Source organism: Poecile atricapillus, chromosome 7 (assembly GCF_030490865.1).
Source record: "Poecile atricapillus isolate bPoeAtr1 chromosome 7, bPoeAtr1.hap1, whole genome shotgun sequence".
Classification (NCBI taxonomy): Eukaryota; Metazoa; Chordata; class Aves; order Passeriformes; family Paridae; genus Poecile; species Poecile atricapillus.
In genome coordinates this window covers 14,285,330-14,303,568 of record NC_081255.1, presented here as the reverse complement: position 1 = coordinate 14,303,568, position 18,239 = coordinate 14,285,330, and the positions used below count along the sequence as shown (strand labels likewise).

General features: G+C 43.5%; 2 protein-coding genes across 6 annotated transcripts; both read left to right on the top strand.

The window, feature by feature from the left end:
* Positions 1-458: 458 nt before the first annotated feature.
* LOC131580835 (pancreatic alpha-amylase-like) lies at positions 459-10,877 on the top strand. Of its 5 annotated transcripts, XM_058842510.1 has the most exons (12): positions 459-681; positions 2,833-3,048; positions 4,516-4,662; positions 4,949-5,146; positions 5,670-5,900; positions 6,776-6,909; positions 6,998-7,120; positions 7,238-7,337; positions 7,549-7,670; positions 7,780-7,905; positions 8,499-8,572; positions 10,294-10,877. In XM_058842510.1, the coding sequence occupies exons 2-12, from the start codon at positions 2,881-2,883 to the stop codon at positions 10,320-10,322; spliced, it is 1,452 nt and encodes a 483-aa protein (XP_058698493.1). In that variant the 5' UTR covers positions 459-681; positions 2,833-2,880; the 3' UTR covers positions 10,323-10,877. The 5 variants fall into 5 exon arrangements, with proteins under 5 accessions (XP_058698493.1, XP_058698489.1, XP_058698490.1 ...); XM_058842506.1 differs by lacking the exon at positions 10,294-10,877 and having other exon boundaries at positions 460-681; positions 8,499-9,190; XM_058842507.1 differs by lacking the exons at positions 459-681; positions 10,294-10,877 and adding an exon at positions 685-818 and having other exon boundaries at positions 8,499-9,190.
* Positions 10,878-12,546: 1,669 nt separating this feature from the next.
* LOC131580834 (pancreatic alpha-amylase) lies at positions 12,547-18,028 on the top strand. The gene is made up of 10 exons (XM_058842503.1): positions 12,547-12,717; positions 13,314-13,460; positions 13,662-13,859; positions 15,760-15,990; positions 16,372-16,505; positions 16,594-16,716; positions 16,834-16,933; positions 17,145-17,266; positions 17,376-17,501; positions 17,754-18,028. Exons 1-10 carry the CDS (start codon positions 12,547-12,549, stop codon positions 17,941-17,943), a joined length of 1,542 nt encoding a protein of 513 aa, XP_058698486.1. The 3' UTR covers positions 17,944-18,028.
* The last annotated feature ends 211 nt before the right edge of the window (positions 18,029-18,239 follow it).

Here is an 18,239-nt window from a genome sequence, read left to right as displayed (position 1 = left end):
TAAATTACTAAATCATAGTTGATGGTGTGGGAATTGGCTGGTGTAAAAGATTTTTGTCATTATTCCAGCTGCAGACAGTCTAAATCACTAGTATTGGTGGCTGGACCAAAGTAAGTCTATCTTTGCTATTGTTTTTCAAATATGAACTGGCTTAGCAGATTACTTTAAAATGCTCTCAGTGGAATTTTTACTATTTACTTGCTGCATTCCCATGGGAACTGTGTAATTGTTCCTTTAATTCTAGAGGGCTTTTTCAACTTTAATCTGTCCTAACACCCATGTTGAGCTACACGTACAGAACCAAAGGCCCACGAGTGAATTTTCAAAGTGCCAAAGTAGGATTACAGGAAGGTGGTGCTGTGCTCAAGGACAAAAATACTTTGTAAGAACGTGCGGGCAGTGCACGTTCGGGGAGCTGCGCCCCGTCCCGCGTTGTGCCCGTGGCGGGGCGGGCCCGGCGGAAGGGGCGGCCCCCGCACCGGGAGCGCTGCCGGGAGGCTCTGAAAGGGCGGCCCAAGCGGGCTCGCTTCGCCTGCGCCAAACACGGGGCTGCTGCGGGGACATCCGTGAGGAGCCGCTGGAGGAGACAGGGCCGCTGCTGTGCTTCCCCGTGACAGCCTTTGGCATCTGCAGCTTCAGCAGCACGGCGTCAGACGTCCCGCAGACCTAAAAGGGTTGCAGGTGTGTTGGAGAGGGCGGCTGGCCGGCACGGCTCGGGCCGTGACCCAGCAGAAGAGAAGGTGACCCGAGTTCCCGTGTTGGCCAAGACAACAGTGGGGCTCTGCAGCGACACGCCGCTCCCAAGTTCTCTGCATGCAGTCAGTGTTGCTCTCTTCCATGTAGTCTCTTATTATTTTTCCAAGTTTCAAAAATATTCTGAAGCTAGAGCCATCAGAACACGATGAGGATTTCAACATCCCTATTCTCTTGTTATTGATTGTATTGAAGGCAGAGCAGCCATAAACCTGTTTCAGAGAAATGATAATCTACATCGAGTCTTTAAGCACTAAGTTTTGAACTTGGTTGGGTCAAGGTACATTATTCTTACTGTTTTGTGTATTTACTGCTGGGAATAAAACTTGCCAATCTGATAAATGCTTCTCTCATCAGAGAAGATCAAATTTTCTTTGCTCATTTTCTTTTAATGTATGTTCTTCCTATCAGGGCCAAAAAGCATTCCTTCATGAAAATGGAAGCACCCAGAACAACTGTTTGTGGCTGAAACTTAATCTGTGTACTTTACTGAAGATGTACAACTAAGTTGTATTAAAGTTATTTTGTTCACAAGCAGAAAAGCAAGCTAAATATACCAAATGCTGAATTAAAAGTAACTCTGCCTGCTTGTGAAGAACAGTGACAGTTAATAGCAGTAGGCTCTAGAAGGCACGTTCTACACTTTATAAACTGCTATATTTTGTGCCTAAATTTGCTCCAAAGAGTGCTTCATTACCTGAGAGGTATGGATCATCCTTTCCTTGAAGCAGAAACAAGGGCAGTTTTGTAGAAGTCATGTAAGATTTGATATAAACTTATGTCTGGGTTTCTGTATCACAGCAGGTTGGAGTTTTCAGCAGTGCATTCCCATGTGTGAATTAAAAGCACTGGTAAAAGCACTGGTTTCCATCATGCAGCAAACCTGAGGGCCCTTGTGTCCGTGTTTAAGCCTTCACTGAGGTGTTTGGTTTCCCCTGTGACAGGAATCTCTCTTTGTTCTGCATTGTTTCTGTAAAATAACTTTTTATAAAGAATAGATACAGGAGAATAACAAGATTCTGTGTTTTGTTATTTCAGTGAAGTATTAGTTAAGCCATTTGTGTGTAGAAATTCTTTTTGTAGGATTTCTTTGTATCTCAGACTCTCCAAATCAATTTCTAAATGTGAAGAGTGCAAAACAGGGTTCTCAGTAGGGTAACATAAACCATGATAGTTGTTTCATTTCTGGTTTGTTATATGTTGTATCTCTCAAGGTGATGAAAAGGACAAAGATTGTTGTCTTTGTCCCTAATAGGATTGTCATCCCCTACAAATAGGATATGGGTTGGGAAATGCAGTTCCTAACCTAGCTCATCAGAAGGGTATGTAGCTGATTTCAAGCTTCTGGAAAGCTCCTTTTGCAGAACTCTCTGTACTTGGGCACTTGGAAAGAGATTTCTTAGTTATGGAGCTCCACAGTACTTGTAACATCTGCAGGCCATTGCCCACATTCTTAAAAGGAGAATATCTCCACACAAACAGGTGTGCTGAGATCAGACATGTAGCATTTCTGGGTTTGAGTCACTATAATTAATAATTTCTGTATCTGAGAGATCTTCCAGGTTTTAGGCTGTTGATTGAATGAGAGATGTCATGCATATCATGAATGACAGATTTGCATATGTGAAACCACCAGAATATCTGGGGTTTCATAACAAATCATGGTAATTTACGCTTAAAATACGCTGCTTCTGCAAGGTCTTGTCCAAATATGTTCAAGTTGTAGCAACACCATTTTGTAAAAAAGATGCCTCTCAAGGAAAACTAAGAATGTATAATAATGTACATTAAAATGAGAAATAAAATGTCCATTGCCATCTATGTAAGTGTTCCTTTGCCCTTTGGAGTACTTTTTTGCTTTATACTAATAAAACCACAACTTTTGCATTCTGGTGGCAGCCTGCTTTAGGCAACATCTGAATTTTAACTGCATGAAAACAGTTACTGTTAGTATGGGAATTTGATATAGTTTGGATAAAATCCAGTTCTCATACAAAATGACAAGTAAATAAATATGATGCCAGAGATGAGTTTACCTTTAAACGTGTATTTTCTAATGTGGACTTTGTCCTCTTGCAGGAACATGGACAGTTAGTAAGAAGAGCAGAACTAATCACAAAGCACTGGATGGGGATCTATTTTCTGCTGTTAACTGTAGGGCTCTGCTGGGGGCAGTACAACCCCAACACTCTCCCAAAGAGAACATCTATTGTGCATCTCTTTGAATGGCGCTGGCAGGATATTGCTCAGGAGTGTGAACGCTACTTAGCTCCTAATGGATTTGGAGGTGTTCAGGTATGTCTGTTCCTATCAGTAGGTAGTAAAATTGCTACATAGATGATAATTTGTTTTTTCACTGAAAATGTTCAATTTGTCAAAGGACAGGTACTGAACAAGAAAAATAGATATTGGTAATGGAAGTAGTAAATGCTGACAAATATATTCTTCAGCTATCATCAAGTAAGCATGAATTTATTTCATTGCCCCAAAGTGCATGTTTTGCAGTCTCTGCTATTACATTTAGATGAATTAGAATTGCATGTCACTTGATAAATCCTTTTTTTACTGCTATGAAAAGTAACCTATGTTTATCTGCTTGATATTATTTAAATCAAAGGAAGCTCTTAAGAGCTAGATAAATGTAAAATGAAACTATGACTGAAGAAAGGGCTTCCAAAGAGAAAAAAATGCTGAAGGTTTTAAATAATTAAGTACAAAAGGCTGCTAATTGTGTTCACCCAAACAAGCAAGTTTTTCTCTGTAGAGCACAGTGTCACAGTAAACCACTGAGACCCTTCTTTGCAGGAACCTGGTGTGAGCAGGCAGAAGCGAACTGAACACAGGTTCTGGTGAAGGTGTCCATGTGTGAGTCAGTTCTGTCTGAACAACAGAGACATGTTCCTGTGGAACCAGTACTGGCACTTGGGTGAGGTAGCATGGCAGGAGAACAGCCACTTATTAAAGTATTTCAGTTTACCTGTCAGATTGCTCAGGAAAAATTGGTGCGAAGTCTGCCTCTCTCTTGTAGCCCAACAGATTGCAAGCTGGCCTGAGTGAGAACTTTCCCATAATTTTCAAATAATCATCTTTTCTTTGCAACCTTCTTTCCAGGCACACAGACCAGATTGATTTTTAACTGCTTTCTCAGACTGTGGCCTATGCCTGTTTACTTTTTCAATCCATTCTGTGGCAGGGTCTCAGGAAGTTTTTTTCAGATGACTTGCTGAGCTGGTCAGGAAGGCGTGGCAGTTTAGAGGCTGTAGGGATCTTTCTGAGAAATGGTTGGATCAGGTTATGCCCAGAGACTTGGAGGTAGCAGCAAAAGCTTGTTGCCTAAAAAGTATCCTGAAAAGTCTGTAAAAGAAGGAGGTGTAACTCACCTGTAAGCTTCAAAGAATTAGACCAAGAATGTGTTCATCCAAAACATTACAAAAATGGGAAGTTGGATCAATTTTAAAGGCAGGATGTTGCATCAGTTGTTGTGTAGTCACTTCCTCTGCTGACCTACTTCTTCAAGTTCAGATGCTTCTTTTCGAATCTTGCAGTCATGAAGATAATTAGGACACTGTTCATGGACCTAATTTTTATACTGTGTTTCTACCTGTTGAAGGCCAGGCCTAAGTCTTTTATTTGCAGCCTACTACGGTGTAAGCAGAGGATACTGAGGATCTAAGTGGGTTATGTTCTTTTTCTAAAAATACTAGGCAAACAAATTAACCTTTATCAGTATCCTGTTACCAAGTGCTATTGTTTTATTCACAGATTTCACCTCCAAATGAAAATGTTATCATTACTGACCCCCAGCAACCATGGTGGGAAAGATACCAGCCTGTCAGCTACAAGCTGTGCACAAGATCTGGAAATGAAACTGAATTTAGAGACATGGTGACCAGGTGCAACAATGTTGGAGTAAGTACTTTTGAAAACTTCTGGTGTTTACAATGGAAGAATATAGCCAAGCAGTGATTCTGCCCTTTAAAAAATGAATGCAGTGCTACCTGCCTGTGTCTTGAGCTGCATGTTTTATCACCCTTGCTGTATGCTAACAAAAAAAATAAAAAATTGAATAAAATGTTGGGTCAAGCAAGCAAGCAGAAATAGGGGAAGAGGGCAGGAGGTATGGGAGAGAGAACATTAATTAGTGGTGCTGTGAGAAGTAGCTTTTTCAAATTGTTATGTGGAAACTGTTCTCTAGGTGCACATTTATGTGGATGCAGTAATCAACCATATGTGTGGAGCTAATGCTGGGGCTGGTGACCACGCTACTTGTGGAAGCGATTTCAATGCAAAGACTGAAGATTTCCCAGCTGTGCCCTATTCTGCCTGGGACTTTAATGATCATAAATGTAAATCTAGAAGTGGAAACATTGAGAATTATCATGATATATCTCAGGTAAACCTACAACTATAGTTTTCATGTACATCTGTTCCCGTGCTGTGATTTCTTTGCTCTCAGTTACAGTGAGACTTTTTTAAAAGGAATATAACAAAGACTCACAAAAAGCCATCCAAATTAATAGCAGAGGTTAGTGTTGCTATCAGGAGCACCACTTCTTAAAGGGATAGCTGTACTTGAGACAATGGGTCAGTTTCAGATTCAGACAAATGTGCTTAGGTAATTAATTAAGACAATTTAAAGCTCATAAAATCTATTTATGTGTTATAAAGATAGAAGATACTATTTGCCTTTTATTGTAATCTGAAAGTTTTCCTTGGTCTCAATTTCAAAAAAGAGGGGTAAATGCAATTTCTTATTTCAGCTTCTGTGTAGATGACTTTCCAGAGGAAAGATGTGCATGGGGAGCAAAGGCTACTGAAGGTTTTATTTGATATCATAAAGAACATTCAAAACATGTGTAGAACGCTACATGAAGTTCATTAGGTGAAAAGTGTTTGATTTGAGGATTTCTGGCCAGGTGCGGGACTGCCGCCTGGTCAGCCTGCTGGACCTGGCCCTGGGGAAGGACTACGTGCGCTCCAGGATTGCCGAGTACCTGAACCATCTCATTGCCATCGGCGTAGCAGGGTTCCGGATCGACGCTGCCAAGCACATGTGGCCTGCGGATGTCAAGGCGATTTTAGACAAGCTGAAAGATCTAAATACTCAATGGTTTCCTGCAGGAACTAAACCTTTTATTTACCAGGAGGTAATCTTTATTTTTTAAAGATTTTACTTCACAAACATATTTCTTGCAGGCCCAGTACAAGCTCAGTTATAAATGGCAATGCTTTGCATGGGCTGAGCCCAAGCAGATCTACAGAAATCATCCTCAATACCACCCTCAATCATAATTTACAAATATCTAATCTGCCCATAATTGGTACTTGATGTGCAAAATGCCCCACTTGTTTTGGACCTTCTGGAATTAGGCAACCTGGAAATTTTATTGAGATGAAATTTACTACATTGAAGTTAGTGTAAAAATTCTGTTGGTTTAAAAAAAGAGATATCATTTCCTGAATTTTAAATTCTGGAAAATAAATTGCAACAGAAGACATAAGTGTTGATTGTGGTCTGAAACTTTATTTTCCAATGGCATAACAACTATTACTTGATATTCCAAATTTTTGTTTTACATTTGAATAACGAATTGTAAGAAACAGGTAAGTGTTGGTTTCAGCAGACTCTAAATGTGCTGCACACATTTTATTAAATTAGGATCTTGTCTGCAAAGTCTAGGCAAATAGAAACATTCTTTAACTCACATATTAAGACGATGCAGCACAACTGCTGGAAGCAGAGACACAGGTGACCATACTAAATATAAAGTGAGTGCAGCCCAAGCCTTAATCATGGGTAAGTGATCAGTTGGGGTAAGGAGATAACAGATAGAGATGGAAAAGAGATTCACAGCTGGGCTGAGCTAAAAGGAGAAAATAGCCTTACATACAGTTTTGCAAGGAAGCCAAATAACATAATTAGCTCAAGTACCGTCCCCTTAAATGAAGCAATGTCTAAAGCAATATCTTTTATTTGTTCAGTTTTTGAGTAGAAAGCAATGCTCTGTCTTTCCTGTACCAGGTAATTGACTTGGGTGGAGAGCCCATCAAAAGCAGCGAATATTTTGGAAATGGCCGAGTGACAGAATTCAAATACGGTGCCAAGCTGGGGACAGTGATCCGCAAGTGGAGTGGAGAAAAGATGGCCTACTTAAAGTAAGGATGAAGATGCTGCAACTTATCCAGGATAAGTCACTGGATACACCAGTTGACAGGGTAGCTTCAAGTCTGTGCTTTTGTTTAGGAACTGGGGAGAAGGCTGGGGCTTTGTGCCTTCCGACAGAGCCCTGGTCTTTGTGGATAACCACGACAACCAGAGAGGACACGGGGCTGGTGGAGCTTCTATTCTAACCTTCTGGGATGCCAGGTAAGGGATTGCTCTTGTCTGGGTGATGCTTCCTGCTTTTGCTTGTTTGTCTGTTTTGCTTGTTTCTCTGGCAGGTTCCTCCTTCCATGTCTCACTCCTTGTTTGTCCAACAAACAGGCTCTATAAAATGGCGTCTGGTTTCATGCTTGCCCACCCGTACGGGTTCACACGTGTGATGTCAAGTTTCCGCTGGCCAAGATATTTTGAAAATGGAAAGGTGAGCTATTAATGCTGAAGACCCATCCATGGGGATTAAGGGTCAGAACAGGGCCAGAGAAGTAGTGCAGTGCATTTCAGTTTGTCAGGTGGTTTCCCTGTCCCACGCTGGATGTAGCCAGTGAAACTGTGACGCTCCCTCTGGCTTTGCTCTCCAGAGGGGCTCTCTGCATTTTCAGTCAGAAGATATAAAGCTGTCTTTTTAATGACAGGATATCAATGACTGGGTTGGGCCCCCAAGTAACGCGGATGGCTCCACAAAGCCTGTTACAATCAACGAGGACACGACCTGCGGCAACGACTGGGTTTGTGAACATCGCTGGCGTCAAATCAGGTAGGGCACTGGGGAGAAACAAGACGTAAAAGTGCTTGCTTTTGCCTCCTGCTCCACATGGCTTTAGAGCTGCTGCAGGTGCAGTGACAGACATTGCTTGTGTTTTCAGGAACATGGTTATCTTCCGTAACGTGGTGGATGGTGAGCCTTTCTCCAACTGGTGGGACAATGGCAGCAATCAAGTGGCTTTTGGCCGTGGTAATAAAGGCTTCATCATCTTCAATAATGATGACGGGTGAGTAGGAGGGAAATAAATTATAATTTATTACAATTATAAATAAATTATTGTTTATTAAATATGCATTTAAAAAGTCTAGTTAGCAATGAAACCTTTACAGGTGTTGTTAGCTTGAAGAGATACTTCTAATATATGCTAATATATAATATGTTGTTGACAATTTATATTTAGCGTTTTCGACTCTACCATAGACACTCTTCACTCTTGGCAGTTTAGGCCTTTTACTATTTCCCAGTCCTGAAACTGGCTGTGTCACTGGGCCTGGTCAGCCAGCAAAGTCTAATTTTATAGAAGTGAGGGAACTTGTAAATTCAGGAACATGTTCCAAATGTGACAGTTTTAAAAACTGTATTGGACTCTTTTATGCAAGAATGAGATATGAGAACGGGAGTGTGTCAGGGCTGTAATAATTAGCTGTAGATTGTGGTGATGAGCAATTTGAAGCATGTAGTGATTGAATAGATTCTGCAGTGTCCAGAGAAGGGCTAGAGGATAACTCCAGAATTACCTAACATCTGATGTCTCAAGTATGATTTGAAGAGCATTTTAGAGTCCTCATAATGCTTACAGCACTTTGTTCTTTTCCAAAGGTCCTTGAATGTATCTCTGCAGACTGGTCTGCCTGCTGGCACTTACTGTGATGTCATTTCTGGGCAAAAGGAAGGTGACTTCTGTTCAGCAATTGAAGTTCATGTTGCTGCTGATGGCATGGCTAATTTCCTGATTGGGAATGAAGATGAAGACCCATTCATTGCCATTCATGTTGATGCTAAATTGTAACCAGATGTGTTGTGCATGTGCTGTTCCTTCTCCTCTGTATCTTTGATAACAGCAGACAGATGTGCAGAATGTCCTGGCTCTCCGCACTGCATGAGCCGAGACCGAGCAGTGTGTGTTAGCTGTAATACTAATGAAATAGTGAACAGCTGCTGTACAGAGAAGGGTGCTGGTAGTGCCAGTGCAGATCTGGGGGTGGTGCTGTATATCTGTGGATTTGTAAGTGCACTTTATTCAGTTAAGGTACTAATAAAAAATGGAAGGAGAAGATTGACATTATTAAATTTAAAATCGTGCTGCTCTTTGCATAAGTGGAAATGTAGTTCTCTTTAGGGGCAAGCAGGACTGGGAATTGACAGGCTATCCAAAAACCAAGAGAAGACCCCTTTGTGCTGAAACATGTCACATTCAAGTTGATAAAAAGTTTTATCAATTGAAGATGTATTTCTTCTGTTGGACTGTACATTCCTTCTATCTGGTGAATAAAAAATAGCATTGAGATCAAGTTTATCCCTTTTTTGTGACAAAACAAACATGGGAGCCAGGGTCAGAAGAAGCTGGTCCATGCCAGTCAGTTATTCCAGCCTGTGGCATCATTCAAGCCTGTGTGTTACCTCGTTCACAGTCATCTTGTGCCTGTACAAAACAAAGCCCTTTGTTACCCTAATGCTGACTTGATCTGCATTGCTGATGGCTGTAATGCACTCACCATTAGGATGGTGGGCACTCCCAGTTGTAAGAAAGCAATATGTGGGTTGAAACCAGCTAAAGCCCATTGCTACCTTCAGAAAACTTTTGTTAGTTACTCACTTTGTATAATCCTTCGTGCTGAGCTGTGTGTATGCTCTTCCCCATGCTGGTCTGGCTAAACCAAGGAGCCTTCACACCCTTTTAATTAACACTCTCAGGTGATGCACTCAAGTGGCACAGTTGTTTGAAATAAAGGCCACCTATGAGCCCTTTGTGCTGACTTTTATGTCAGCATTTTTTTGCAACCTGCTTGAGCAGTCACAGCCTGCAGAGCCTGTCATGGGAGTTCTCCCTGCCCCCTTTCCCATTGGCGTTGCCATCCATTGCATCGGGTTATTGAGGATGGGTCCATCCTGTTCTTGGCTGACAGCAGCATATTTTTCACTGGAAAATACATGTAATTGGAAACTGAAAGTCATGCAGTGACATTCCATCACCTCAATGGGACTCCATAGGGAATGTTGATGTAAAACCTCAGGCATATTGGTTTCTCTCAGTAATACTGGGGAATGAGGGGGTCTGTTTTCATTGAATTGGTAATCACAAGGTGCAATCACTCACTGGTTCCTTGCTGTTAGTGAGTAGGCAAGGTCATTTACAGTGATTTACTATTTTATTGCAGTAGTGGAAAAAGAGACCTTTAATAAGGTCTGCAATATGAAAATGAACAGGTGGAAAAGTGGGACCTACTTGGGTGTTTTGTCCTTGAAGACCAAATCTGGGAAAGAGAACACATGTGACACAATGGCATGGCTAATTTTAGAAAGAACACACCAGAGGCAGTACAGATAAGAAGTGCACTGATATTTTTCTCCTGGAGTAACTGTGATTTTTTTTGGAACTTTATTTTCTTCACAGGTATTCATCAAATGCCAGTGATTTTCTAGTCTTTGCATTCTCTTGGAGTATTATTGTTAATACAACTCAAGTTAATTCATGGAGGATTGTCCCTGAGACATTGATCCTATCAATGTCAATTACTGATCACTTCCAAATGAAGACCTGAAATTTCATGAAGAAAAGTCAAAGATCTTTTTTTTTGAAGGAGGAAATTGTAGGAAATGCAAGAAAGGACTTGGACAACAGCTCTAGAATTCAAATTCAGTTATATGTCAGGAGCTAAAACTCGTCTGCTCTATCATTTGCATCTGATTTTAGATTTTGTTCCTTGACTCAGATGAATCATTAATCACTTAAAATGAGATGAAATCTTATGCAGTTTCTGCTGGAGATGCAAATACAACTCTGATCACTTTCCATCAGCTGCTCTTCATGACCACGTGAAGAAAACCTGTAACAGTTCATAGCAGGGACTGGGCAATGACACCAGAGAAGCATTAGGTGTAAGAAGGTGTCAGTTCCTAGCTGCCAGTGGGATTCACCTGGTGAAGACCCACAACCTCTTGTGTGATAAATCTGTTACTGATTAAACATTGCTGTTGCATTGGTTTTGCACTGCCTGGTTTTTGGTAGAGGACCAGCGTGGCTCCTGTGGGAAGCTGATGGAAGCTTCCACCATGTCCAGCAGAGCCAGTCCCTGATGGGTGTGAAGATGGACATGCTGCTGGCCAAAACTGGGGCAATGAGAGAGGTAGTGTCTCTGTGATGACTTATTTTAAAGAAAATCAAAACAAAGTCACATGGTTTTTCTTCTAATCAGAAAAGAGGAGAAGGTGAGAACCTGTGAGGGAAACAATGGAGACACCAAGGTCAGTGCAGAAGGAGGGAGAGGAGATGCTCCACGTGCCAGAACTGAGCTTCCTCTGCAGCCCATGGAGATCCACGAGGGATGCAGAGATCCACTCACAGCCCATGGGGATCCATGAGGGATGCAGAGATCCACCCACAGCCCATGGAGATCCATGAGGGATGCAGAGATCCACCTGCAGCCCATGGGGATCCATGAGGGATGCAGAGATCCACTCACAGCCTATGGGGATTTACAGGGATGCAGAGATCCGCCTGCAGCCCATGGAGATCCATGGGGGATGCAGAGATCCACCCACAGCTTGTGCAGGAAGTGCTCATTCCAGAGCAGGTGGATGCCTGGAGGAGGCTGTGATCCAGTTGGAGACCTAGTGGAGAGAGGGGGCCTTTGCTTCCAGGCTGGAGCAGCCTGTCCTTGGAGGACTGCACCCTGTGGGAACAGAGCCACATCACAGCAGTTTTGGGAGGGCTGTCTGCCGTGGGAAGGACTCAGGCTGCAGCAGATGCTGCTTGTGAGACCCACGCTGGAGAAGTTCATGGAGAACTGTCTCGCACAGGAGGGACCCCACAGTCCACAGGGGAAGAGCTCCTCTCCCAGAGCAGCAGCAGAGAACCTTGGTGATGAATTGAGCAAACCCCCACGCCCGGTCTCCCTGCACTGTCTGTGGGAATGGGGGAAGGGCTGGGGGGGAACTGTGTTTTAAGGGTTTATTTTACTTCTCATTATCCTCCTCTGATTCTGTTGGTAATAAAATTCACTTTACAACCTCAAGTTGAACTTATTTTGCCCTTGAAATGTTTTTTCCTGGTCCTTGTCTCACTCATGAGCCCTTTGTTAGTGTTTTTTTCCCTCTCCACTGCCCAGCTGTAACAGGGGAGTTTGAGCAAGCAACTCTCCAGGGTGCCTGGCATTGGGCCAGTGTCAAACCACAGCAGTTGTTCATATCCTGGTCTGAACTCAGTCTAATCCTGAGAGCAAGACACCTCTGAATGCAGTCAAACCTATTCATTCCTAATGCTGTTAGATTTCATCTTTCAATCATCTCCCACTCCTTTTTCCTTCCAGACACCACTTTGAGGGTCTGTGTGTTATGTTTTGGAATACTCTTGCTAAAGTATCTTTGTTTGTGTGATTGGAAAGAGTGCAATTCTGGATTTGGGTGCACTGTTTACGGACCACTTGGATTATGATGACGTATAATCATTGTGAGAAGGTATTTTATCTTCAGCTGTTGGGTAATCCAGGAGAAAAAACAAACCAAAGGAATGATATTGAGCTAGCTATCTAAATAATAACTGATAGCATTGATCCATGTGAATTTCGACACCTGCTACAGGAACTTTGTCATCTTGCAGGCACATAAATAGCAAGTGAAGAGACCACAGTCTTACACTGAAGGCACCATGCAAGTCGTCCTCCTCCTTCTCGCAGCTGCAGGGCTCTGCTGGGGGCAGTACAACCCCAACACTTTCCCAAAGAGAACATCTATTGTGCATCTCTTTGAATGGCGCTGGCAGGATATTGCTCAGGAGTGTGAACGCTACTTAGCTCCTAATGGATTTGGAGGTGTTCAGGTAAGTTGTTTCCTGAGTGGTAGGAAAATGGCATTGTAATATTTGATTAATTAGTCAAAATGCTGGAGTTGGAGACAGTCATCTCCAAGTAACTTTGCTGCTGAGGAGGGAGGGTTGGAAGTAGTAATTGCTTTCAGAAGCAACCCTAACCCTGCAGGACCAGTGAATGATGGTGTATCTCTACCAGATCAATTACAAAGGGGCATGCTTTCCTCTGAAAAACTTCCCCTGAAAGCTATGTAGAAGTTAAAGCTCTTTACCTTGTTCAAAAGGAAGCATGGAAGCAATGAGGCTCGGCATTCCTAAGGCTGTCACTATTACAGGTAAAAATAATGCCTGTGGCTTCATCCCTTCCATGCACATGACCTCGAAAGCAGGCCCGTGCTTGACTCGGGCAACCCACAGGTACAAACCAGAATGTCTTTCTTGCCAGTGTACAAGACAGACATCTCACAGACCTGAACTTCTGCTGTGGGAGAGACTGGGTTGGGTACTGAGCTTCCTGAGGGCAGAGGTCCTGAGTGCAGATTTTTGCCCTTAAAATGCTGAAAAAAACCCATTTGATTTCTTATCAAAGTACGTAATTTCATCTGCAGGTTTCACCTCCAAATGAAAACATCGTTATTACTAACCCAAACAGACCCTGGTGGGAAAGATACCAGCCCATTAGCTACAAGCTCTGCACTCGATCAGGAAATGAAGAGGAATTCAGAGACATGGTGACCAGATGCAACAATGTTGGAGTAAGTGCCTTGAAAATCTGTGTCTGATACAGCAAGAAGTGCTGTATAAACTCAGGGCAGGTGTTGCTGTCCTCAAAGGAAGTGTAAACTGAGAAAAAAATGAAAGGGAAAAAAATCAACTTAATAGTGATGTGGTAAGGCCTTAGCCATCACTTCACATTTGCTACAAAACATACTGAAATGCACATATTGCTTTTCCAGGTTCGTATCTATGTGGATGCTGTCGTCAACCATATGTGTGGGGCTGCAGGTGGTTCAGGCACACATTCTACCTGTGGAAGCTATTTTAATGCTGGAAACAGAGATTTTCCAGCTGTACCATACTCTGGCTGGGATTTCAATGATGGCAAATGTCACTCTGCAAGTGGAGAAATTGAAAACTATGGTGATATATATCAGGTAACTTCCCTTGGCAAAATTTTCAAATCTTTTTACTTCTTTTTTCTTTTGACATATTCTGTTAACTCTACAGTAAAATCAAATGGTGTAGGACCTCACAAAACCTGTGCTTAGGCAGTTGTCAAGTGAATGAGGTAGTGTCCATGGATACGTGTGGCACAAAATATTTCTAAGCACTAAGAAATCAAGAACCTATGTGCAGCTGTTTGCTTCTGAACTGAGCCCAGTGTACTCAGCTCAGCCTGTGAGCTCATTTTTATAGTTTATAAACTCATCTGATTACGATAAGGAGCCCCCTTGGAAAACTGGCAGGAGTGCAAGGTGGTGCCGTGGTTACACAACTTACTGTTTTTTGTAGTTAGAATATGTAACAGCTCTTTCTCAAGCTCTCCCTTCAGCCACTTTGCAACAATACATCATAATGTTTCTGCACTTGCACTGCTTCATGTAAGGCTTGTCCTTCATTGGTTCAGGTGGCTCCTGCTATGATAATCCCTCTAACACACATCTCAAATCCTGGATTACAATTTAAAGCTATTTCCACTACAATGTCCACTCCCCATTCCTTTGGACTAGACCCTCACGTTTAATGTTGTAATGAACTCCTCCCCTTTCCCCTGCTCTGGCTCGGACTTACCCAGAGACTGCAGTTCCTCAGCTGTACGTGCCCCAAGTGCAGCCATTTCTGTGAGCCACGGGCTCTTCAGGGACACAGCTGCGGCTCCATGGATTTATCCACAGCCACAGCGGCTCTGAGGGGCGGCTGTTCCAGCACGGCCCCGTCCATGGGCCTCAGTGCCCTCAGAGACAGCTCTGCTGCAGCACGGCCTCACCCACAGCCACTGTCCCCTCAGAAAGCGAACCTGCCCATCAGGGCCTCGCCCCGGCTGCAGCCCCTGCAGGGTGTTCCTCCTCCGCTGGGGGTTTATCCATGGCCACGCACTTCCAGGTGCTCCAGCACGGCCTCATGAGCAGCCCCCGGTGCTTCGAGCTGTACCTGCTGCAGCACGGAGCTGTCCTTGGGCCCCGAGCCTTCAGGGCTGCCCCTGCTGTGGCACTGACAGCCCCGGCCACGGGCACTTCCAGACGTGCCTGCTCCGCTGTGGACTTTTCCGTGGCCAGAAACTGCCCCAGACGTAGCTGTGCCACCCTGGAGTCACCCCAGGGCACAGTCCCTGTGGCTCCAGTGCACACTGGAGCTGCAGCGTGTCCAGGACAGCGGCACAGGGGCAGCAGCGCCAGGTGCCAGCCCGGGCCATCGGCAGCGCCGGGATCAGAACGTCCCGGAGGGAGCGGATCAGCAGCGCGGGCTGCAGCTGCAGCCACAGCACAAAGCAGCCACTCATCAGCCCTGGACTCGACTGCACAGTGAGGCCAGCGAGCCCCACGGCAAGCACAGGAGCCTGTCAGTTATTAGCCAAACAGCAATAACAGCTATAAATTCCATCTAGCACGTTAATCATAGCCATTGGTAATTCAAACCCTTTGAGTCCTATGTTGGGCACCAAAGAGGACTTGTGGTTTAACTCAGCCAGCAGCTAAACACCACTCACCCTCCTGCTTTCAGTGGGATGGGGCAGAGACTTGGAAGAGTAAAACTGCGAAAACTCATGGATTGAGATAAAGACAATTTTAATAGGTAAAAAGAAAACCACACATATAAGCAAAGTAAAACAAGAATTTATTCACCACTTCCCATTGGAAGGCAGGTGTTGAGCTGTCTCCAGGACAGTAGGGCTTTATCATGTGCAATGGTGACTTGTAAAGACAAAAGCCTTTACTCTGGATATCACTCCCTTCCTTCTTCCCAATCCAATACAACATCACTAACTACTACCCCACCTCCACTCCTGCTTTGGTGTAATACACAGATATCTTTATTTTATTTTCTGTTGCATAGGTCCGGGACTGCCGCTTGTCCAGCCTCCTGGATCTGGCCCTGGAGAAGGACTATGTGCGCTCAAAGGTTGCAGAGTACCTGAACCATCTCATTGAAATTGGTGTAGCAGGATTCCGAATTGATGCTGCCAAGCACATGTGGCCTGGGGACATAAGAGCATTTCTGGACAAACTGAATAATCTAAATACTCAATGGTTTCCTGAAGGAACTAAACCTTTCATATACCAGGAGGTAATCCCCACGTTTTTTCATTTATGTTTGCCTTTGTCTTTTCTATCTTTTTTGACTCCTCCTTCAGAGGAACGACAATACATCTTCATCCAATTTACCCTAGAAGGAGCTCACGATTTACTTAGAGCAGCCCTGCAGACATAGGTAGTTTTGATTCTTAAAAATGCCTCCACAACAGATTTTCAATCAAATTTACCTTTCTTCAGTCATGTTTTTATTTGTGTCTCTCATATCTTATACTGACTTTGTGTTGATCTACACAACACAGCTACATAAATGCTTTCTTCTCAATGTAAAGCAAGGAGTCATGTTGAGTTCTGTACTTTGCATTGTTGGTCTTTGTAAGACAAGAAGGGATGCAGGTTTGCTTTCCTGTACCAGGTAATTGACTTGGGTGGAGAGCCCATCAAAAGCAGCGAATATTTTGGAAATGGCCGAGTGACAGAATTCAAATACGGTGCCAAGCTGGGGACAGTGATCCGCAAGTGGAGTGGAGAAAAGATGGCCTACTTAAAGTAAGGATGAAGATGCTGCAACTTATCCAGGATAAGTCACTGGATACACCAGTTGACAGGGTAGCTTCAAGTCTGTGCTTTTGTTTAGGAACTGGGGAGAAGGCTGGGGCTTTGTGCCTTCCGACAGAGCCCTGGTCTTTGTGGATAACCACGACAACCAGAGAGGACACGGGGCTGGTGGAGCTTCTATTCTAACCTTCTGGGATGCCAGGTAAGGGATTGCTCTTGTCTGGGTGATGCTTCCTGCTTTTGCTTGTTTGTCTGTTTTGCTTGTTTCTCTGGCAGGTTCCTCCTTCCATGTCTCACTCCTTGTTTGTCCAACAAACAGGCTCTATAAAATGGCGTCTGGTTTCATGCTTGCCCACCCATACGGGTTCACACGTGTGATGTCAAGTTTCCGCTGGCCAAGATATTTTGAAAATGGAAAGGTGAGCTATTAATGCTGAAGATCCATCCATGGGGATTAAGGGTCAGAACAGGGCCAGAGAAGTAGTGCAGTGCATTTCAGTTTGTCAGGTGATTTCCCTGTCCCATGCTGGATGTAGCCAGTGAAACTGTGACGCTCCCTCTGGCTTTGCTCTCCAGAGGGGCTCTCTGCATTTTCAGTCAGAAGATATAAAGCTGTCTTTTTAATGACAGGATATCAATGACTGGGTTGGGCCCCCAAGTAACGCGGATGGCTCCACAAAGCCTGTTACAATCAACGAGGACACGACCTGCGGCAACGACTGGGTTTGTGAACATCGCTGGCGTCAAATCAGGTAGGGCACTGGGGAGAAACAAGACGTAAAAGTGCTTGCTTTTGCCTCCTGCTCCACATGGCTTTAGAGCTGCTGCAGGTGCAGTGACAGACATTGCTTGTGTTTTCAGGAACATGGTTATCTTCCGTAACGTGGTGGATGGTGAGCCTTTCTCCAACTGGTGGGACAATGGCAGCAATCAAGTGGCTTTTGGCCGTGGTAATAAAGGCTTCATCATCTTCAATAATGATGACTGGTAAGTCAGTGGCAGAAATAGTGTCCCCAGAGAGAATAGCATCCCTCGTCTGCAACCCAACGTGAGTTATTTGTGCATGCTGGGTCCAGAGAGCTAAAATGGGACTGTTAGAGGGATAGGATCAGAAAGCTCCAGCTTTACAATGCCCTTCAAATAGGGGAGTAAGATCAGGTTCAGAAATCTTACACACAATTTGAAATATTGAAATAATATTTTAAAAATGATGCATAAATAGTGTTTATTTTCTCATAGGAATATGAATGTCTATGTGCAAACTGGACTGCCTGCTGGTACCTATTGTGATGTTATTTCCGGACAAAAGGAAGACAACAAATGTACTGGAAAGCAGGTGTTTGTTTCTGGTGATGGAATGGCTAATTTCCAGATTAATACTGATGCTGAAGATCCATTTATTGCAATCCATGTTGATGCAAAATTATAATTTGGGAGAAATATCCTCCTCTGTTTGGTCTGTTATGTTTCTCCTATATGTTATTCCCTGGTTTTTGAGAATGAGCAACTCTCTATTGAATAATAAATGGCATTCAAATTGAAGAGTAATGTTTTTCCCTTAATGAATTAGACATAGCTTTATCCCCTCATACCTAGTGGTGATACAGTGGTAAGACATTTAAGACATTGCAGCACTCCAGTTCCCATGTAACAAAAACCCTGGAGCAAAAAAAGAAGGAATCCAAGTCAGCACCTGGCTAAGCTAAAATGCAGTATTTCCAGGGC

Bases quoted from the DNA above. Each gene is read 5' to 3' on its own strand.
- LOC131580834 (XM_058842503.1), top strand. From the start codon at position 12,547: ATGCAAGTCGTCCTCCTCCTTCTCGCAGCTGCAGGGCTCTGCTGGGGG. The intron at 16,717-16,833 runs GTAAGGGATTGC...TCCAACAAACAG, and splicing joins CTAACCTTCTGGGATGCCAG to GCTCTATAAAATGGCGTCTG. The intron at 16,934-17,144 runs GTGAGCTATTAA...TTTTAATGACAG, and splicing joins GATATTTTGAAAATGGAAAG to GATATCAATGACTGGGTTGG.
- LOC131580835 (XM_058842506.1), top strand. From the start codon at position 2,881: ATGGGGATCTATTTTCTGCTGTTAACTGTAGGGCTCTGCTGGGGGCAG. The intron at 5,147-5,669 runs GTAAACCTACAA...ATTTCTGGCCAG, and splicing joins ATTATCATGATATATCTCAG to GTGCGGGACTGCCGCCTGGT. The intron at 7,671-7,779 runs GTAGGGCACTGG...TTGTGTTTTCAG, and splicing joins CATCGCTGGCGTCAAATCAG to GAACATGGTTATCTTCCGTA.